Genomic DNA, 23,070 nt, shown 5'->3' on the forward strand with positions numbered 1-23,070 from the left:
CTTGGACTGTGTCCCCAGAGATTTGCTTAGCTCACTCCTCTACCTCCTCCTCACCTTCTCAGTAATGCCTACCCCAAGCAGCCAATTAGGAACTGCAGCTAACCCCATACTCCCCACTCACTGAAATCCCCGAACCCTGCTCCCCCTTCCCATGGCACTAATCATTCTTGATATATAATGTGGTTTTGCTTATATGTTATATTTATGGTTTATTGTCTATCTTCCCTTGCTAGAATGGAATTTCCATAGGGTAGGGGTCTTTATTTCAGTTGCTGATTTATCCCAAATACCTAGAACAATGCCTGTACAAAATGGACAATGAATATTTGTTACATGAGTGAATCATCCTTATCAATATATGTCCATGTTTTCTCTTGTTCTCTTTTTCTCTCATTCATTCTCTCTTCCCCTTCATAATAATTGACAGAGAATACAACCTCAAAGCATTTACTTATTTTCTAACTTGTATTTAACCTCACTCTTCAATTTCAGCTGCATTGCAGCAAAATCCTGCGCAGATGACCTGCTGTTCCCAGAAAGGGTCTTTTTGTGCATATTATATTGCCATTATTGCCTAAGAAGGCCTGGACTGATGTCCAAAGAACATTCCAGAACACTGCAGAGCTACAGGTCAGCCTGGCTCAAATTTGTTGAAAAGCTCTTCTACATATTAATTGTTTTATCTGGGTATTAGTTATTCTCTCTCTAAGGAAATAATTGGACAATGGCTTTTTTTTCTTTTCTTTTCTTTTTTTTTTTTTTTTTTTTGAGACAGAGTCTTTCTCTGTTGCCAGGCTGGAGTGCAATGGCGTGATCTTGGTTCACTGCAACCTCCGACTCCCTGGTTCAAGTGACTCCCCTGCCTCAGCCTCCTTAGTAACTGGGATTACAGACATGCACCACCACACACAGCTAATTTTTGTATTTTTAATAGAGAGGGGGTTTCACCATGTTGGCCAGGATGGTCTCGATCTCCTGACCTCATGATCCACCCGACTTGGCCTCCCAAAGTGCTGGGGTTACAGGCATGAGCCACCACGCCTGGTCAGACAATGGCTTTTTAAGGCAATTTCATGCCATCACAAATCCCTTTGGAGAACTAATTTGCCATGCTAGGGTAGAATTCAAGGCTAATGCTATTATTTGGCTTGTACTCTGCCCTTGTTGATGCTTTGTTTAAATGATGAGTAGGCCCAGCAATAGTATTAGTTCATCAAAAAGTCTATAAGTTATATTCAGATGGTTTGAGGTCAGCAAAACCCAGAGTGTGGTTTACACAAGTGCTTTCTCCCCTAATCCTTAAATCCATAGATATTTCAAAGTAAACTTAATTCATATGTTTTCCATTCATTTGCCCTTAGGTCTTTATATTTAGGGGAGGGGGGTGGTGGAAGGCAGGAAGGTACTGTTCTAGGAACTGGCTTCCTTCTTCACTGCCGCAGACAGATCATTCATTAGCCACAGACCCGGTTTCTTGGCAGAAGTCCATACCTGCATCCTTTCCAGTTCCCTCTTAATTGAAGTTCCAACCTCAGCACACATCATTGTTGCTGCCAAAGAAAGTAAAGTGGAAAGAGGCTGCATTTTCTATCATAGAACCACAGAATCCTAGAATCCTAAACTTGTGATTCTAAAGATCATCTGGTTCATCTACCATGTGAACCTTAAATCACCTGGACAGTATCCTGGCTAATTACCTTTCAGCCTCTGATTAAGCATCTCCAGTGATGGAGCTTCAATGGCCAACTGCAGTCACGGGTGGCTTTCAGCTATAGGAAAGACTCTCAGAAGGAACTGAGTCTTCTTTTCTGCAGCCCAAATTTCTCCAGTCCCTTCATCCATTCAGCAAGATTTAAAACCAGTCCTCTGTGTTCCCCTTATGTTCTCTTTCCATGAAGATTTCACTCTCTCCCATGATTTCAGGTTCTGCTCTACATGCGTCCTTCCCAGGTCTGTGCTTCCTGATCCAACTGCCCCATGGGCATCACATTCTGCCTCTGATACAAGGACCTTGAGATAAACCAAACTGACTGCTTAAGCTAACCCCTCCTTTAAATCTTGTTATTTGTCTTGTGTTGCCATTTCAAAAATGGCAAGATGCATCTCAAAGCTCCTCTTCCTATCACATCCCCCACAGTTAGGTGACAGGTCCTATCAGCTGCACCTCCAAAATAGCTCCCAGATTGGCCCCAGCTTCCTCATGTCCACCATGTCTGCTTTAGTTTAAGATTTGGTTGTCTCTCAGCTGAACTGAGGCAGCAGCCTCATCTCTCATCTCCTGGCCTCTGCCCTCTTTCTTCACCAGTCCCTTTTCCATGTTACTTCCAAGTTTACCTTCTCCAGATCATGGAGATGGCAAGAATGCGTTGATGGCCTCCCATTCTCAACTTATTTTTATGCTTCTTTATCCGGGTCTTGTGGAAAGATGGTCAGCTAAAGAGAAGCCAGGATAAGAGTGTGGCAACCCCCAATAGAAAATATTCAATCTCAGCTGAGTGTGATGGCTCACATCTGTGTAGTCCCAGCACTTTGGGAGGCTGAGGTGGGCGGATCACGAGGTCAAGAGATCGAGATCATCCTAGCCGACATGGTGAAACCCCGTCTCTACTAAAAATACAAAAATTAACTGGGTGTGGTGGTGCACGCCTGTAGTCCCAGCTACTTGGGAGGCTGAGGCAGAATACTCACTTGAATCCGGGAGGTGGAGGTTGCAGTGAGCCGAGATTGTGCTACTGCACTGCAGCCTGGCGACAGTGGGAGACTCCATCTCAAAAAAAAAAGAAAAAAAAAATTCAATCTCATATATTTTTCATGACCCTTTGATCCTGCATCTGATCTACTGAATTTGTCCCCAAACTGCCTGGTCCTTGAGGGATATTGAGGTGCTGACTGACTTCCCTGAGCCCATTTATACCTCTTCTTAAGGTGCAGCTTGTCCAGGAGGTCCTCAGCATCCTCCCTGCCCCCTTTAACCCAACTCTGGCTAACACAGCACTCCAGCCACACTGACACAGCCCCTGCACACTGCGCTCCTGAGCTGAGTGGATACAGAGCCCTTGTCTCCCATTCAGAACTCTGCTTACCCTCCGAGTGTGCTCATGCGTGCATCACCTCTCCCATGACATCACTTGCTCATGCATGCATTGCTTCTCCCCTGCCTATCCCTTATTTATGAGCCTCTTTACCCAGCAGGTTCCTCTCCTGTAGCATCCGTTGTGCTGTATTTGTAGTTTGTTGCTACATTTTTTGGAAGTGGGTGTCCTCTGGGGGCAGGCACATGGTCTTAGCATCCTCTGCATATTCCATTATCTGGCTCAGTGGCACATAATAGGTCTCAGAAATGTTCTTTGAAAGAATGCATGTATGAATGGTTGAGTGAATGAACTTCTATCACATTTCCTTACTCTCCAAGTCTAGTAACACTTTCTGGAAAGGAAATAAAATTATTTTCTCTAAGTGAACCTAAACTGGTACTATGGTCATTTAATTTTCTACATCCTTCAGTGAGCCATCCTAGTCTTTCAGTAATTCATTGTAGAGCCTTATAGCACCCTTGTCAAGCTGATTGATTTATAATTTTCAGGATCCACATTCTTCTTTCAAACAAACAGCACAGCTGTATCTGATGGCCTCCAAGTGTCCAGCCTAATTACTTGCCCAAGTGCTCACAGCCCATGAGCAGCCAAGCTGGGAGTGGACCATTCAAGAGCTGCTGTCTCTACCTGTGTGCCATGGGGCCTTTCTCCATGGAGCCTTGTAAACATCTAGAGATGCTGCGAAATTTAAATTATCATTATATTTCACCAAACATATTTCATTAAGTCACTGATAAACATTCCTGGCATTTTTTATTATTTTCCTTTTCATCCAAGCAAGGATGATTTTCTCCTATTGTTTTTACCATTTCTATATCTGTATCCAGGAACTGAGCTTACAGGTAATGATCTAATTCAGATTTGTGTAAACCTGGGTGTAATAATTAGCCTGGATTGGTGGACACGTCTCCCCTTTACGCAACCCATTTCATCCTTATCAAGTACATTAATTCATTGGCTCTTGTAATATAACTAATCATCCTGTATATCCAGGTGCTGCTGCTGCTATTGCTGCTATCTCCATGTGCTGGGATAAACAGACCGTTGTTAGTAAACCTTCCTTCTGATACCTACCCTCTGCCATCACTACGCACGTACTAATATGTCTTTTTTGCTCTGTTCTTTTTCCCACACCAGTTTAACCCAAAAAGACCCACTTCATTTCCTTAGGCTGCACTTCTAATGAATGCAGACATTTGAAAGGGGCCTGAACTGGATAACCTTTCGAGTTTTCTTCGGTTTTATTATTCTGTGAAGACAGTTTGGTATAAATGATTTAAGAGGTTAGTCAGAATGGAGTTCTCTGTTCAAATGATCTTCTTAAATTTCTCTACTGAGCTCTACTCGTAGGAAACATAGAGCTTGTTGTGGGATTCACGAGGTTGCCCTTGCAAGTACAGAGCACCATGCCTGCCACACAGTAGGTCCAATAAATAAAACAAAATTAAACAAAGTTAATTTAAACAAAATTAAAGCCTCCCTAGAGCTAACGATTTTAACTTATTACCATATAATAACTAGCAAGTTAGTGTCAATCTCAATCTAAATTTTCAAGGAAACCTGCCCTGGTAGAAATCCTGTTTTTTTTTTTTTTTTTTTTTTTTTTTTTTTTTGAGACGGAGTCTCGCTCTGTCGCCCAGGCTGAAGTGCAGTGGCGCTATCTCGGCTCACCGCAAGCTCCGCCTCCCAGGTTCACGCCATTTTCCTGCCTCAGCCTCTCCGAGTAGCTGGGACTACAGGCGCCCGCCACCACGCCCGGCTAATTTTTTGTATTTTTAGTAGAGACGGGATTTCACCGTGATCTTGATCTCCCGAGGTCGTGATCCGCCCGCCTCGGCCTCCCAAAGTGCTGGGATTACAAGCGTGAGCCACCGCACCCAGCCGAAATCCTGTATTTTTAATAACACTGAAGTTGTACTCCTAACAAAAAATTAATGAAATTCCTTAAAAGCTGATAAAAAATGTAAGTTACTTATCCTTGGACAAAGAATTGAAATCTTCCTTATTTATTGTTAAGAATTCCTCCTTCGTCATACCTATTTGAAAGATCTTTGCTTAAACTCAGAATTTGACTGCTAATATTCACACATATGGCAAATATGAACTAATCAGACCACAGATATTTTGCTGCATTCCATGGTGTCTCATTTATTTGTTTAATTTGCAGCTATAGCAACTAGATTCCACCACTTTGGGCTTTTACACAGAACTACAGTATGATCAGCTTGGTTGAAGTTTGGCACTCGACACTCTGCTCAATTGAAGACATATGCACAAAATCACTTACCACATTTTTTAACCTGTTTTTCACACTGGGAAGGTCTGTAATATTTGCATAAAAATATGAAAAGAAACCTTCAGCAGGGAGAGAAGGCAATTAAAAGATGTTGCGACCTTTCTTTCTGCAGCATTTCAAAGCTTAAAGTTTTTTTGGCATGCTTTTCAAACGCCCATCTGACTTTGAAGCAGGCTGCCTCTCCACGGAAAGCTTGCTCCAGCAATGACTAAAGGATTGACCTGGTGCCATGCATGCTGCTCTGCACAAGAAGGGCATTTGGAAATGACCTTGACACGAAGTTTTGCCAAGTTGATGAAATACGGGCCTTCAAGAAGTGCCATTTCACAAGTGATGTACAGAAGGGTATCCGCAGCATTGTCAAAAATTGCCCCTTAATTTGGTGTTGGATGAACATGAATTTTTAACCTCCATAAGGAATGATAATTGCTGTTGATTTTATTAGTTGCATTTTGTAACAGGTTGGAAAAATTAGGTAATGGAGAACATTGGCCTACCACTGTTGTTTCTTTAAGGTGATTTTTAAAAAACATTTGCTGAAGGAGAGGTTGATGCTCAAAGGGTACAATGATAAATGGAGAGATGGGAGTTTAAAATGAAAGATAAGCCGCAAATGAGGATGAAGTTAATGGATAGAGAAAAGATGGGAGGAAGAGGTATCTCTCTTTACTTGTAAGCTGCCCATCGATATGATTTAGAGTCTAGGAGGGGGGCGTTTCTTTCCTCAGTAGGCACACTCATAGAGTAAACTGTTGCCGCTGTTTAAACATGTTAATTGACGTTGACACCAGTTGTTGCTATACAGTTTTCCATTTTACTGAGTGATGTATTTATGTTGCTGCACAATGTCGCCTGATTGCACTTCTCATGCTGGTGAAGTTGGCTGACATTTCAGGCTCTGGATAACATGAAGCTATGCTTTAACCTTATTTGGAAGTCAGGGTTAGAGTGGCACTGGAAGGTCTCCTTCTCCTTCCCTTCCTGTGACCTGCCTTCTATAACCCTGGCAAGGCTGAGACAGTCCAAGTTTGGGGCAGTCGAGGTGGGACAGCAGAAGATTTCAGGGTACAAGTCATCTATTCTCTTACGCCAGCACTCAGATTTTTATATAAAATATGATTCTACACTTCTTTTAAAAAATAATAAATAAATAAATAGGACTATCCAACTCTCTAAGGAGACTGTAGAAGACTTATGGCCACTCTCATTTTAAAAATTCTAATAATCTCCACAAAGTAATCCTGGGAAACATACATCTGTAAGACCAGGGAAACATACTGGCAATAGCAACTTCCCAGAACATTCCTTTTTACACTGCCTGGGATTTTTCAATAAGTAATTTGGTATTTCTGTAAATTTAAAGTTATTCATTAAAATTAATGCATTTTTTTCTTAAAAGCTCAAGCCTTCCAGACTCATTTTGTAGAGTTACAAAAGTAAGCCATGCAACTGAGATAAAAGTCAAAGTTATAGATTATAATTGTTTGCACAACTGTTCACATTTTTAATTTTTTTATTTTTTGGAGACTTTTTAAGAGTCTCACTGTGTCATCCAGGCTGGAGTACACAGTGGCACTATCATGGCTCACTGCACCCTTAAACTCCAGGGCTCAAGCAGTCCTCCTGCCTCAGCCCCCCCAAGTAGCTGGGACCACAGATGTGGACTACCACACCTGGCTACTTTCTTAAAAATTTTTTGTAGAGACAGTGGGCTCACTATGTTTCCCAAGGTAGAGACAATGGCCTCACTATGTTTCCCAGGCTGGTCTCGAACTCCTGGCCTCAAGTGATCCTCCTGCCTCAGGCTTCCCAAAGTCCTGGGACTACATGCATGAGCTACCACACCCAGCCCCTGCTCACATTTTATATAGTAACTTATTTTAAGAACAGTAATGTATTTGCAAAATAGTTTTTTAATACAGTCATTTATTGTATATTGAAATCAAGCTTGATGATCTTTCATTAGGCTTTGCTAAGTGTCATATACTAAATTATTTGCTTATGAATTTTTCCCTAATTGCCTGTATTTGGTAAGTTTGCATGGAAAGTTCTGACAGGAAACTCAGAAATATTTCATTGTTTTACCTTACTATCTTTTTTGATGTGTCTTAAAGGTGATTTGCTTTAAATTGCAGTATCATCCTTTTTTTCTGTACCTAAATGTTTTTAACTGAAGAACACAATTTCCCTCAAAACCCTATCCCTAATTTAGAGCCCTCTTATATTAATATGAGTCATTTTAAATGTATTTCCTGAAACATTTCTCAACTTCGTAAATAAAGAAGAGATATACCTTAGTCCATTCAGGCTACTATAACAAAATAGCACAAATTGGGTGGCTTGTAAACAACATAAATTTATTTATCATAGTTCTAGGGGCTGGGAAGTCCAAGAGCTGGGTGCCAGTATGGTTGGGTTCTGGTGAGGATCCTCTTCCAGATTACAGACTTCCAGCTTCTTGCTGTGTCCTCACATGGTGGAAGGAACAAGGAATCTCTCTGGAGCCTCTTTTAAAAGCCCACCAATCCCATTCATGGAGGACTCCACCCCAGTGACCTAATCACTTCCCAAAGGGCCATCTCCTAATGCCATAACCTTAGGGGTTAGGGTTTCAACATATGAATTTTGAGGGGACAGAAACATTCAGCCCATAGCAAGATGAGAAAAAGAAAGGAAAGTACAACAAAGAACATCAACCGTAAGGAACACCATGACTTCTGATATTTAATATCATGGATCACAGATCGTAGGAGTCGAGAGACAGAATAAAAAGACAAGGCCCAGGCCCATTGAGCTTTTGATGCTTGAGGCTCCTCATGCCCTTGCTCTCCCACTGACCTCAGTGCTCAGCACTGGCTTTCTTCTCCTAGCGATATTTCCCATTTATCTTTTGGTGTAAACATTTTAGCAATGAGAGAAGTAGGCGGCTTATCATTATTTAGTCTGATCAGACAATATCTTCACTTTTAAGTTGTATTCAGAGTTTCATTGTCCTGTTCTTTTTAAGAATCATATGAGATTATTTTTGTGTATGTGAATAAACTATAAAGCATTTTCTTACAAAAAACTTAATTCAGTGTCCTGGCACAGCTCCTCCAGTTGAACAGGGGCCTTTTTTCCAAAGCCTCAGATAAGGACTTTCTCAACCTGTATTCTAACATGATGGGATGTTGTCTTCTTTGCTTTCCCGTCTTATCATTGCAAACTCTCAAACATTTTCTACATTATCATCATTTTTATTTATACTAGCACACATGTTTGAAAGAGATATGATCCCCATTGAAAACTCTTTTCCTTTAAAAGTCAGTCCCATTTCTAGAGGTCTTGATGATGCTTTCTTCTTTCCATGACATTGAAGTTGCATTAATGTTGGTCAACCCTGGATGGCTCAGGTCTTATACTCAGAGGTTCTGATGGATTCAGTCTGGGATAAGACCGAGATATTATTTTTTTTTTAATGCTCCCTTATATAGTTCTGAGCCACGTTTGAAGATCTTTGAATTTGTTGGTCTCACAAGCATCCCTGGGGTTCAAAAAATGTGGTTATTGGAGGAACACAAAGTGAGGGAAGCTGTCCTGGTGATATCTAGATCTGAGCTGAATGGAGCTTATGGCAAAGAGACAAACCTGAGTTAATCTGCGTAATCACGCACACTTAACTCTAATGGGTTGGTTATAGGGTGGTATCTCTGCCTCAGTTTCTGTTGCAATAAAATACTGGCACCGTCTCAAGATTCTCAGAAAATTTAATTAATATTAATATTTAATATAAGATTAAAAGCATACTACAAGTTTCAGTTAGCATTAATCCTTTAAAATATGGAGTTAAATGATCCATAACTAATTAAAGACTGCAGTTAACAGGGGACATGAGTTTTTTCTGGGTTATATGAAACAAAATATAAATCTTTTATATAACTCAATTTCCTACAGAAAAAAACTTACTTGTCAGTGGGATTTTAAAGTTTTATTTTATTTTCTTGGATCTCATTACTTTTCCATAAATCCTATAAGCAGAATTACAATGAGGTGAGTCATAGTCTTAACACTTTCTTGGAGCTTCTTCTGCCAAAGCAACTTGAAATATAGAGGATTTTCAAAAACTGTGTTTGGGGAACATGGGAAGGTATGGGAAAGAAAGGAAGGGTGGGAGTCTAGGAGGAAAGGAGGAAGAAGGAAAAGAAAGAGAAAGGGAGAGGAAGGAAGGACACAAAAACATTTTACTTTAGATTACATTTAAAAAATCTTAATGGCATTTATAAAGGTAAAACTTTCCTGGTATCTCATTTGCGTGTTTTAGACAACCCTGAGGTGCAAATGAATTTGGGTTTCAAAAGTTCGTTCATGAGCCAGTTATTTGGAACTGGAAACACGTTTTCCCACGAAAGTTTTGTTATATAAGTGGTAGTTCATTTTTGAGGCTAGTTCCCAAACTCTCCTCATTCTGTTTTGAAGCTGAATTATCATGCATTTACAATGATAAACAGTAGATTATACAGTTGAAAACTTGTAGATGTAAAAAACATGAAAGTGATAAAATCAATTGTTTTATTGCTTTAAACTTTTAACTTCAGTGCTGGTGCTGGAGGGAAAACAGATTTAATTTGAGGAGTCTGAGGATGTTCAAGACATCTAAGGTTGATATTTGAGAGCATCCGTCAAAGCAGCAGCAGCAGCCATTCTCTCCGGAGGGCCTCTGCAGCCATGCATGTGCTTCAGTCTGGTCACTAAAAAGCCACATCCTTAGACTGAAGGGATAAGTCCTCAACAAAAATGCCTTCTTTTCTTCCTAGGACAGGCGTGGTGGCTCATGCCTGCAATCCCAGCACTTTGGGAGGCCAAGACAGGTGGATCACTTAAGGTCAGGAGTTCGAGACCAGCTTGGCCAACATGGTGAAACCCCCATCTCTACTAAGAATACAAAAATTAGCCGGGCGTGGTGGCATATGCCTGTAGTACCAGCTTCTTGGGAGGCTGATGCAGGGGAATCACTTGAACCCGGGAGGTGGAGGTTGCAATGAGCCGAGATCGTACTACTTGCCCTCCAGCCTGGGCGACAGAGTGAAACTCCGTCTCAAGAAAAAAAAAAAAAAAAAAATCTAATTTTTTTCCTATAACCAGTATCAATGCAGCACATACTATGGCTAGGTGTTCCTCTCTATTTATGCTAGCAGACAAAACAGAAAGAACTCCTGTCCTTGTGAGTTTATAATCTAGTGAAGGAGACAAATATCCAAATAACTGCACAAGTAGATGACCTATGATCCATCCATTTTTATAAAAAGTTACTGTATGAACATTCAAGTCCATACAAATTTACAAGGAATAATGATGACACATAGAGGGTGGATCTGGAGAGTGGAGTACATAAATCTTTAAGTAACTGCTAGGGGCCAGCCACTTCCATATGCTGTCACGTTTGTTCCCTAAGTAGCCCTGAGGGGGAAGGATCATCACCACCATTCCACAGGTGAGGAGCTGAGACTCAAAGGAGTTGAGGAACCTGTCCATGATGGTCCAACCAAGAGCCTGAGTTCAAATCAAGTGTGTCCAGCTCCAGGCACTTTCTGCCCATCTAAACTGCCTGCTCTGCAAAACCACTCTGAAGAGATTTTCTGTTATTTTACTCAATATGAGGGTATCCATGCAATAATCTCTTTCTAAAATTTAGTAATAGAAGCCATGTTGCCTCATCTGATACTGATGCATTCTTTTCTGTTAATAAGAGCTCTTTCCACTTCTCCTCTGACACGGTTAGTGCCCTTAAGCCATAGCCAGCCTATCTGTGGCTTCCAATACAGTTTTCTGTCTTTCATTCCTACCATGTATTTTGTCTGATTCTTCATTTTGTCTTGATTTTCACCACCCTGAGCCTTTTATTGCAAGCTACCTTGACCTTTTGAGAAGTAGTGAGAATATATAGAAAAGAAATAGACTTCTGTGGTGTAAATTCCACAAAGCTCTCTTTTTATATCCTCCACATGACCTAGAACAGGGCCTTGCACTTAGAAGTGAACAATAACTATTGGTTGTTAAATGATGATAGCAATTCTGAAGGACAGTTCTGCTTATTTTAAGGAGGACCAAGAAGTTGACAGCTCTGGCTTTATATGTGAACGTCATCATAAAATGTACTTCTGCTTTCCTATTCCTTAATAGAGATTTGTCTCTTATATTTTCTTCTGTTTACCACTCATAAATGGAATGTGAAGGACAATGATCACAGCTCACATGCATCACATTCCTCCCTCTTGCTGTGCTAAGCCCTTTTAGATAGTATTTATTTAATCCTCACAACCTGATTATTATCCCATTTCATGGAAGGGCATACTGAAGGTTAGAGAATTTCAGGGGTTTAGGAGGAAAGTGAGGAAATAAATTTTCTCCTGATGATTCAGCAAGAAATAGGAAAAAAAATAGGGGACGAAAAAGGATATATATTTTGGTATAGATGAGAGATAAATTGCTTTAAGTATAATCAGTAAAATGTAGGAGAGGCTGGAGAAAATCACAAATGATTTATGAGGGCATGATTCTTCCTGCTTATCCCCCGTATATTAGTTCACTCTCACACTGCTATAAAAATACTACTGGAGACTGGATAATTTATAAAGGAAAGTGGTTTAATTGACTTACAGTTCTGTATGGCTGGGTAGGTCTCAGGAAACTTACAATCATGGCAGAAAGGGAAGCAGGCATGTCTTACGTGGCGGCAGGTGAGAAAGAGCCAGCATGTGAAGGAAGAACTGTCAAACACTCACAAAACCATTGGATCTCATGAGAACTCACTCACTATCACGAGAATAGCATGGGGCAAACTGCCCCCATGATCCCATCACCACCCATGGGGTCCCTCCCTCGACGTGTGGGGATTATGTGGATTACAATTCTAGATGAGATTTGGGTGGGGACACAGAGCCAAACCAAATTGCCCTATTATGTTGATGAGCACGGAAAAGTCCTGTGCAAACTGCTGTTTTTAAATATGAGACATTCTCTTGTCAGGTGATCATAACTTGGGTTGACTTATAAATTTCTCGAATCCATCTATTTATTTGGATAATTTCAAGTTGAGTAGTTTATGTGTGGATAAAAACCTAAAGGTCTTCTCTGTGGTTCCTCTGGCCTGGCTTGTGTTATTGGGAGTCCCCCAAGATGCTGTAACCCCAGGACCCCTGGAGAACCTGAACGTGTGCTTGATCTCTCCACATCACGGCAGGTGGCCCCCAGCATGCTGCCTGTCATCACTGTCCCTGATGCTGTCCTGCAGCAGCACCCCAAGCTTCTCTGGGCACATCTACAGCTCTCTAGACCAGAACCATAAAGAAACAAGGTTCTCTCTGTCTAGTCCCACCGGAAAGAGGGAGAAGCCCCGTTGTGAGCAGTACTATGGGGGAGTCCCTAGAAAGTGGGCCTCACCCAAAGAATGAAGAGGAGTCATAGTAAGAGATTAACCCATTCATGGAGATTGGCCCAACACATATTTACTTAACCCCTTGTTTGTGGGATTGTTCTGGATACTGACTGTGTTCTTCTTGAGAAAGAACAGCCAATAAAAGAGGGGAAATTAAAGTTCCTTGGAAGGGTGGAGAAGTGAAGCACTCTGGGACCACTCTAAAGGCTGAAGGTGGGAGTTTAGGGTAGCTATGGTGATTTAGGGAGCAATTTCCGTTTCATGCTGAGTCTAGGGAACTTGGAATATTTACATATAGCTGGAAGAGGAGGTAAAGGTGGAGTATAGCTGGAGGTGTGGTTAGAGAAATGAGCAGGGGTTCAGATCCTGGAGACTCCTCCATACCAAAAACTAGTTTAGGTTTTACCCTCTAGGAAACAAGAAGCAAGGCTAAGTTGTGTGCGTACAATGATTCATTTACACACTGGAGAAATGGAAAAGAAAGGAAACGTGACTCAGTGTTATCCTGATAGCTTTGGGGAGTTGTTGAAGAGTTTTAAACAAGGGGAAGATGGGGTCAGATTAACATTTTAGAAGGCTTCCTTCTCCAGGGCTGCGGGGAAACGTTGACAAGCACAGGCTGGATTTAGGAAGGGATAGAAGAAGGCTGAGAGTGGAACCTTGGCGACTGGCCACCCTGAGGGAGCACGGGGGAGGACACAATGCAGGGAAGCTGGGAGGGAGCCCTCGCCAGGGAGGGAGAATATCTTAGGGAGGAGGAGTGCGGGGTAGCTGAGGAGAGCACTTCCAGAAGGAGGCAGGGCTGGCAACGTCCTGGGCATATGGAGGTCTGACCAGACAAGGACAGTGGCTGGCACAGGTGCTCCTGACTGCCAAAGTGACCACAAGAAAAGCCGCCAGAAGAAAAGAGGAGCCTTGCCTGGAAAACAAAAAGCAATTAAACATCTTGTCATGTGGCATGTTTTTAGGGGAAAGATGATGGATGGCTTCATCTTTTACTTGATCCCGAAGCAAGGGCAGATTGAGAAGTGGAGTCTGAGGGACAGATGATTTTCCCCTCTGGCCTTGGCTCCTTCTGACCTTCTATTTTCTCCCAGTGAAAGAGGTGCTGTTTCTGGCCTGTGGCCTTATTTAGCAGGCTCGGAACTTTTTCCCAGCTTCATGATAATGGCCTTTGGTGCCCTTTCTACTGCTTAATGTACTGTCATCCAGAATAATTCTTTTCTATATTGATCTGAATGGTAATCTATAAAAAGAGAAATCATAGGAGAACTTGCAGAAAAATGGGAAAAAGTAGTTACTTATTTCACACATTTCTGGAGGGGAGGAGAGAGAATCTTTAAAATAATCTCCCGTTTGTGCCTTCTCATTTGTCAGCACATCAGAAGCAACAAAACCAACACACACACACACACACACACACACACACACACCCAAACCCATGATTTGATAAATTGGAAAAGTGGCTGTACGACTTAGATTATATGTCTTTCTTTAAAATTTTCTGAAATCTGATGTAGATATTTAAGAGCCTTCAGAAATCTCCATGGGCATACCATTAGAGATAAGCCATTTGATTTTAAGGGAATTCAAAAAGGGAAATGTACTTTATCTAAAGAGCTGAAATTGGACTCAACTTGGAGAAATGGTTCTCTGACCAGATGTCATTTAAAGGCATTGGACTTTGGGCTCCAGGCGTTGACTGTTTCTCAAGACAAATATGCATCTAGGAACCAAGAAGGGCATTTTCAAGGATTGCTGTGAGTTGGTATTATAATGTGCTAAGCACACCCCTGACGTCTTTGGAGGTCTGAGCATACAGATGAGACATAAATGCTTCTCAGTTCCTTCTCATAATTTCTCTGATCTTACTGGCAATAAAAAAAAGAAAAAAAAACTCTTCAGGAGCATAAAATGTTATTGAATTTGCAGCAGTTGTCATAGTTACCTGCATAGTTTCATTGCTTTATTAATGTGTAATTCCTCTTATTTCTGGAAATATCATTATAGTGAAACATAATAGTCTGCAGCTTCTTAGCAAGTTTCTCTGTGTATCTCAGAGATCCTGACAATGGCTGTGATGAATGTGTGTGTGGTTTCCGGGTCACTTGCATGCTGATGATCCAGCAGCTGGGACATCATTGTTTAGGAAAAGACAACTTGAAGCTAATGACTCTTGAGAATCCCTTGAAAGTTCAAATGTTTCTCGACACAAAAGTGCTTTTTTTTTTTTTTCCTGTAGGACAGTAATCCAAGGCTTTACTCTTTTTCTAACTAAAATAATTTATGTTTTCTTACATTAAAACTTTTTAAAGCAATTATTTTTACTTACTAAAGTCACTTTGAAGTGCTCAGGAAACTTTTTCTGATCAATTCTTTTTAAAATGATCTTTATTAAATTTGTTTCTTGTATCGTAGAAGGGCTTTTGGGAGACACTGTTAGTAGAGGTTTTGAGCAAGTTTTTCTAAGTGTATTCTCCCACTACTCAAGAAGAAGCTAAATAACATAGTTCATTAACTTATCTGTCAGGCCAACTGCTTAGGGCATAGTGATCCTTATATTCATTTCTCTTTTTCTTGGGCACTCAACCAGAATACATTTTTCAGCATCCCCTGCAGTTGGTTCTGGCCATGAAAATCATAAGACAATGGAATGTGAGTGGACATTATGTAATAATTTGCAGATCTGGCCCATAAACACCTCCCACAGATCCTCTAGTCCCTTATTTCCAGGTTGGTTGGTAAGTCTGCCAGCCTAGATCCTTGAATAATTGGGTAGAACAGAGCCTCACTGTAGGTCAGGAACATCTATTGTTACAGAAAGGAGACAAACCCTCTGAGATGTGAGTGTTGTGTATTACGTCAGCTGCTGTTGCCCTAACTGATGCATTGCTTGTCAACATTTCTTCTAAGTGGGCCATATGATCTTTGGGAGATAGTCCATATTTTTCATCCACGAGTATCTCCCATAACTTCTTTCAGAGCCTTTAAAAAAGAAGTTGGTGTTGTATACCCCAGGACTTTCCTATCAATGTCCTGTGATAATGTTGCTGTTTTGGAAGAGTCCTGGAGACCTGAATGGCTACAGCAATAGTGGATATTTTGAAAATTATCAGACCCTGTGACCTACGTGCACAGAGAACCAAAGGAAAGGAAATTAATCTTTTCTGGATACTTCTGTGTACCAAGTACTATGTTCAGTCCTCTATTTACTCTCTATAATTGATCTTCTATGAACAGCTATCATTCCATTTTACAGATTTTTAAAGTGTCATGTACTTTAAATAACTTCTTCATGGCTGGGAGGTGGCGAGGGAAAATGCAAACAAAAGTTTGCCTAGAACCAAACCCAGCCAGCCTTTCTACTTTGCTGTTTTCCGTGGCGTATGCTCAGTTAATGTCTGTTGATCACCATGCTCCAGGACAGAATCTGACAGCTAGTAATAATCGGAAACATATGCAGACAACATTTGATTATCTGTGGTGTTGGGAATGGATGCTCTTATTAGTTGTTAGAAAAAGTGTAAAACTGACATTGTTGAGTTTTACATTCTATCTTAAGATATCAGAACAGCTGTTTTAACAGATACCAAAATAACAGTCGTTTAAAACCGATGGTCTGGAGGTTGGCAGGCCAGTTCTTCCTCATGAGGTCATCTAGGGCCCGAGGCTCTTTCATCTGGTTGCTTGTGGATCTTCTGAGGTTGTTCCTCATCTGCATAGTGGCAGATGGCCTACCACACCACGTCTGCATTTAAGCCATTAGGAAAGAAGGGATGAGAGGAAAGGGCACATTTCTTTCCAGTTAAGGGCATGACCCAAAAATTGCACACATCACTTTTGCTCCCAAAAGTTGCAGGGTTGCATGGACATCTAACCGCAAGTAAGTCTAAGAAATGTCATCTGTAAGTGCCAGTATGTCTATTCTTGTGGAAGAAGGAGACAAGAGAGATTGTGGGACAAATAGCAGCCTTTGCCATGCCTTCTTTCCTGTCCCAATCTTTGATAAACCTACAAATAAGAAAGATCCAAAACTGCAGTAGCAGAAAAGGGAAGGAAATGAATCATGGAAACTAAGTAATTCAGAAATTGAAGGTCTCCTTTCTACTTAACCTCTTGCAGTGCATATGCTAAAAGAATCAACAGTTCGTTTCTTGCATTAAATCGCTTTAAAATATGCTATAACTATTAAATCAGTGTTCTTTGAATAAAATGATTGCAATGAATTGAGAATATTTGAACAAAGACTAGATGTTAAATCATATTAAATGATTAGAATTAATTTTATTAGGTTTGACGTGATTAAATTACTAAACACAACCTCATCTGGTAGAGAGATTTACTGAGATATACATAAGTGAAATGATATGATGTCTGATATTTGCTTTAAAATACTCCAGCAAAAGATGGGGGAGGGGATAGTTGAAATTAAATTGGGAAAAATGTTAGTTGTTGAAGCTGGATGATGGGTTCATGGGGTTTATTATGCTATTCTTTCTACTTTTATGTGTATTTGAAATATTCCATAATAAAAAGTTAAATAAATACTTGTTCCAAGAAACAAAAATAATTTTTGGCTGTGCCCTGATTTTCATATGAGCTCATTTCTGTACTCCAGTTAAGTGCTTTCTTAAGTTTCCAGTGTATTATTTATTCTGCATGCATATACCCAGAAAACTTATTTTCATCTAAAGAATTCATTAACAATTTGCTTTTGAGTCAACTAAGCAAGATTTTGGTGAGTGGCCACTTCATCCAGTGATAGAAGGGATGTAAAAAGCAAGTAAGATAAGGCCCCTCTCAACAAGTTTAAAGACGACTCAGGCAAATAAGACAGTGCCTCAGATAAATCTAATTTAAGAGAAGTATACAAGAAGGCTTAAATGTTAGGAGATCACATCAAATTAGAAGGATCAGGAAGAGTTTCCTGGATTAGATATTATAAGCTTTAAAGGAAGGGTAGGCTTTTGACAGATGGAAGTGGTGGAGAGAGTAGGACCACCAGGAGAATAGCTCCAAGCCAAAGAACATGTGATAGTTTCCTGGTGACAGGAAAGAATGATACGGTTTTGAGCGTGGGTATCTGGATGTCTCATTAGAGTAAATCAGGAAGTAAAGAGGATCTGACTGAGAAAACTGATACTTTTTATAAGGATGTGTAGTTTTGAGACACTGGTGCATCTCAAGATGAGATGTTCATCTCAAAATACAGTATTGGAGCACAGAGAAAGATTAGCGTGGATAGTCAGCTGCCGAAGTTGAAAGTTGAGGCTGTAGGTAGAGCATGAGTTTACTACTGAAGAGAATAGATAAAATATTTTTTAAGCCAGTTTTATTGAAGTAGAGGATGGAAATTATGACAACATCATTGTGAAGATGACATAATGATTTCAGTTCACGTTAAAGATACTATGAGTCACTGGTGTAACAAGAGCTGTATTCCCTGCCCACCCCCTCTACTGAATTCTCAGTACTTCCTTATTCACACAGTGCCCCCATATGTCTACTTTATTTCTCCTTTCTCCTTCACTCTAAGCTTCTCCAAAGAGTTGTCAACCCAGAATGTTTCCACTGCTTGACTTCCATTCATCTTTCAACCGACTCTGAATCAGAATTCCTTTACCACGCCACTGAAACTGTTAGTTATCAGTGATTGCCGCATTGACCAATTCCATGAACACTTTTTACTCCTCAGTTCCCTTGACTCTCTGAGCAATGCTTGACCTATCAGGCAAGTCCCACGTTCTTGGAACTCTCTCTTCCTGGCCTCTGGTTTTGCTTTTCCATTGCTTTGTAGGCTCCTCCTCTCCTGGACATTTACGTATTGTGTTGCCTCAGGACCACTGCTGGACTCTCCTTCTCTTCCTACAATCTCTTCTGGAGGGATTTCTTCCTACTCCACAGTTTCACCCAACAAAAGTCAACGAAGCAACCACATTTATATCTCATTTAAGTTCTAAACCTACCGAGTATCTCATGTGGATTTCCCATAGACATTTACTATGTAACACATCCATACCGAAATTTGGACTCCCACATCCCTCCCAAACCTATTTCCTATCTCAGTAAATGTCAGTCATTGCCATCTACCTTGCTGCTCAAGGCAGTAAAGTAAGTCATTTAGTTTGCAAAGAGTCCATGGGACAATTCTATCAGGAAGCCCAAGCAGATACCACTTTATTATGAAATATTCTTTGAACCCCAGACTGTTCCCAAAGTAGCTGAAGTTTGTAGGCCTTAAAAAGAAAAGTTCCCAAACTGAGTACAGTGGCTTGTGCCTGTAGTCCCAGCTATTTGGGAGGCTGAGGTGGGAGGATTGCTTGAGCCCTGGAGTTCGAGACTGTAGTGAGCTATGATCATACCACTGCACTCCAGCCTAGGTCACAAAGTAAGACTCTGTTTCAAAAAAAAAAATCTTAAAAATTAAAAAGATAAATCTTTCTGATGTAACTTCATTGCTACATAGCTGTTTGATTTAGGCACCAGTGCTAGCTTTAAATTTAAATCTACGGTTGGCTTTGCGCTATATATATCTACATATATATATGTAGATACATATATATGTAGATATATATATCTACATATATATATGTAGATATATATATCTATATATATATATGTAGATATATATATCTACATATATATGTAGATATATATATTTTTTGTTTTTGAGACGGAGGCTCGCTCTGTCCCCCAGGCTGGAGTGCAGTGGCGCAATCTCGGCTCACTGCAAGCTCCGCCTCCTGGGTTCACGCCATTCTCCTGCCTCAGCCTCTCCAAGTAGCTGGGACTACAAGCGCCCACCACCACGCCCGGCTAATTTTTTTTTTGTATTTTTAGTAGAGACGGGGTTTCATCGTGGTCTCGATCTCCTGACCTCGTGATCCGCCCGCCTCGGCCTCCCAAAGTGCTGGGATTACAAGCGTGAGCCACCGCGCCCGGCCTGCACTATATATTTTTAAAGGATGCTGTGGGCCACTTATACTGAGAAGCTCAGCTCTTTGAGTCTGATCACACTTGGTTACAGACAGGACTATCCTCAGTGGGTCCCACAAGTAGAAGGGACCCCACGAATAATCTGAGAGATGCAGATGTTGCTCTTCTATCCATCAGATTAGAAATCCACAGGTGTGGACATCTCCACAACCTTTACTATGCCCAACCTTTACTAACGCTTAATTCTCCTCTTTGTTACGGACCTGGGGATCCTTTCCTTCCTATCCCACTAGGTCTTGAGAGAATGAAATTAAAGTAGGCTTGCATTTTGTTCATGCCTTATGAATCTGCATTCTCTGGAAAGGCACAATGATTTGGTGGAAAGAGAGCCTGCTTCTAGTTCCACCTCAGGAACTAGCAAGTTAGTTGTAAATCTGATTAATAGAGCCATCCTTACCTCTTTTCTGTACCTTCTTCCACATCAAACACATCAGAACAATGAACTATGCTTGAGTATTTGCTTTGTGCCAGACGCTACCCTAAATAACAGATGAGGGAACTGAGGCTTAGAAAGTTAGTAAATGGCACAAAGATACCCAGTTAATGCAAACCCACAATTTAAATCCAGGCTATTCAAGTCTACTCTTCACAACTCTCTTATACCGTGTTGCAGAGAAACGACTTCTGGATTTCTTCTTCCTCTCATTCCTACAGTGCCATTGATGTAAGAGGTACCATCAATTTAATTTAATAACAGTTTTCAGGAAATAAAGTAAGCACTACCAAATCAAGTGTAGTTATAGTGGGCCTGTCTTTTAAAATTCTAACCAACATTTGTTTCCTTCTTGGTAATCCTTTTTTACTTCATGTCCCTGAAGCTAAAATCCTCAGGGACAGCTAATCACAAAAAACAGGCAGATTCTTGGCTATTGACTTCTAAAATTGGGTCATGCAACTCATAAAAGATAGCCAGGAGCCAGGGTTGGTTTTTGGTTTGGTTTGAATTATAAGACAGAATTTGTTAAAGATAAACTTAAAAAAATTCTTTAATGTTTCCTTTGTATATCAAGAACTAAAGCCTGACAATTCTCACATCAACAGTAGAGTTTGGGGAGAATTAAGGATGATGTCAGAGAAGCTTCTTGTCCCAAAAGAGATTATATTTTAGCTGCTGGCAGGAGGAGAATCTGCGTTTTAGATGCTGAAGGACCCTGAGAAGGTTCTGCATTCCCTTGTGCCCCTGGATTGGGAGATCACTGAAACCCCAGAAGTGTTTTGAGAAATCCCAGCATACAGGGAACGTGGATTTGATTTCTAGAGCATCACTTCCCAGGAGAGGAAGCAAGCAGCATCACAGAGGAGTGGAGGGCCGCAATCACTGGTGGAGGTGTCCCAGCAACATGGAAAACATTTTAAGATTCATGTCCCAAGAGGCTGCCCTGAGAGGGTCAGAAGGGCATTGGTGACCTGATGAGGGAACATCATCAGTAAATTTGATGTGGATTCTCTGTGCTGGAGGCTGTGGAAACAGAAACAATGTCTACAGCAAAAGCAGTGTGGGTAGAAGTCTCCATCAAAGATGAGCAGGTAATGAACCACGTACCTCCCCTATGATGCCATGATACATATGGGCCTTCTTAAAATTACTATCCCAGGAAAAGATAAGGAAAGTTAGAACTCTAATTTGATCATGTTTAAGTTCTGAATATGACTGCAAAATAACTGAACAAGACTTAATCTCTTGGAAATGGCTGTAGTTTCAGCAGCTAAATTACTGAAGGTCACATAGCTAGACAGTCCTGTGGCCAGGATTCTAGTCCAAGCAGTCTGACTTCACAGTCTCTAAACCTCCACACTGTATTGTACTGTTCTATACTCAACTATCTCCATGTTTCCCACAGCCAAATGGAGTAGTGGCTCAAGACCGTAAGTTAAATTACATTCAAGAATGATAAAGGTTGATTACAAAATTCAGCTTTTGACTTTCCACCTTAATTTCAAGACGCATGTAAATTTCAATATCAATAAAATGTTTTAGACTGGAAGAAGTGCAAGATATATTCTCATCTCTCCATCTCTACTACCAGTGCCTAATCTATGTCTTACCTAGACTGTGCCCTCTAAACTAGGGAGATTAGGCTTATCTATGTACTTAGGAACAAGAAAACTAAGACCAATGGATGGAAGCTTTAAAAACACAGAATTCTGTATAGAATCAGAGAGAGTTTCTCACAGTCTCAGATATCCAGAGATAAAATGAACATCCTTGGTTGGAACCATGAGCCATATGCCTTGAGATGCTGTATCATGGATGAGACACCTACAACAAAGAAGGGACCTTATGAAGAAGAATTCGACAGAAGACATGGCTGGATGATTTCAGCGTTTTACGTCTCTTCCAATTTTGAAATTCTGCCACTTTAGAATGGAGGTTGTGAAAACCAAATTGCCTTGTGTTTACAGAGTGGGAAGTGAGAAAATAAAGACAGTAGGTATAAAGTAGTCTTTTAGAGATGACTACCACTGAGGGAAGCAGAGTTTTATTGTATAGTATGGTGGGACTGAGGGAAGATTTTAACACTGGGAAGAATTGAACAGATTTGTAGATAGAAGAAGGAAGGGACTTAGTTAAAAAATGCAAAACTAAAGGTTAGAGAGGGCCCTGTTCCAGTATCCACTGTTGTATAATGTACTTCCTCAAAACTTAGTGGCTTTAAACAATAATCACTTTGTTATTGCTGAGGATTGTGTTGGTCTGGAATTGAGGCAATGCTCAGCAGGGTGATTCTTCTGTTCCACATGTGGATGACAGAGGTGACTCTGTGGTCTTTGACTGACATTGTCTTGTGCCCTTGGTGGGAATGGCTGGAAGGCTGTGCTAAGCTAGAACTGTTGACCAGAGTGCCTACATGTGGCCTCCACAGCCTCTTAGGGTACTCTGACTTTTTTTTGGTGGCTTATAGTTCCCAGAGGAGTACTCCAGGAGGTGAATTCCACCAGCCTCTTAGGGTAATCTGACTTTTTATTGGCAGCTTACAGTTCCCAGAGCAGTATTCCAGGTGAAACTACCAGGCTTCATAAGCCCTAGCCTCAGAAAGCCAGAGCATCACTTCTGCTGCTTCTTATTGGTCATCAGTCAAGTCCCTAAGGCCAGCTCAGATTCAAGCATAAGAACTAGATGCATCTCTCAGTGGAAGCAGTAGCAAAGAATGTATAGCCATCTTTCATCACCCATACAGACAATTGATAGAACGAGATCCTGAACAATGTGCGGAGTCCAAATTGAGAGCAAAGGTAGAGTGATTATCTTTAGAATGGGGGAGGGACAT

The 23,070-nt window shown here is 40.8% G+C and overlaps 1 protein-coding gene across 12 annotated transcripts in view; it reads left to right on the top strand.

Moving 5' to 3' along the window:
* The window catches only part of AIG1 (androgen induced 1), a 313,034-nt gene that overhangs the window by 119,788 nt on the left and 170,176 nt on the right, over window positions 1-23,070 (top strand). For 2 of the 12 annotated variants that reach the window (XM_030809779.1, XM_030809777.1), the window contains exon 5: window positions 5,504-8,458. The exons of the other annotated variants lie outside the window; for them this stretch is intronic. In XM_030809779.1, coding sequence (XP_030665639.1) covers window positions 5,504-5,518 — 15 coding nt within the window. In that variant the 3' untranslated portion in view covers window positions 5,519-8,458. Of the gene's footprint in view, window positions 1-5,503; window positions 8,459-23,070 lie in introns of those variants that run through there. 12 annotated transcript variants of the gene reach the window in all.

The sequence above is a fragment of the Nomascus leucogenys genome, chromosome 3, assembly GCF_006542625.1.
Source record: "Nomascus leucogenys isolate Asia chromosome 3, Asia_NLE_v1, whole genome shotgun sequence".
Taxonomy (NCBI): Eukaryota; Metazoa; Chordata; class Mammalia; order Primates; family Hylobatidae; genus Nomascus; species Nomascus leucogenys.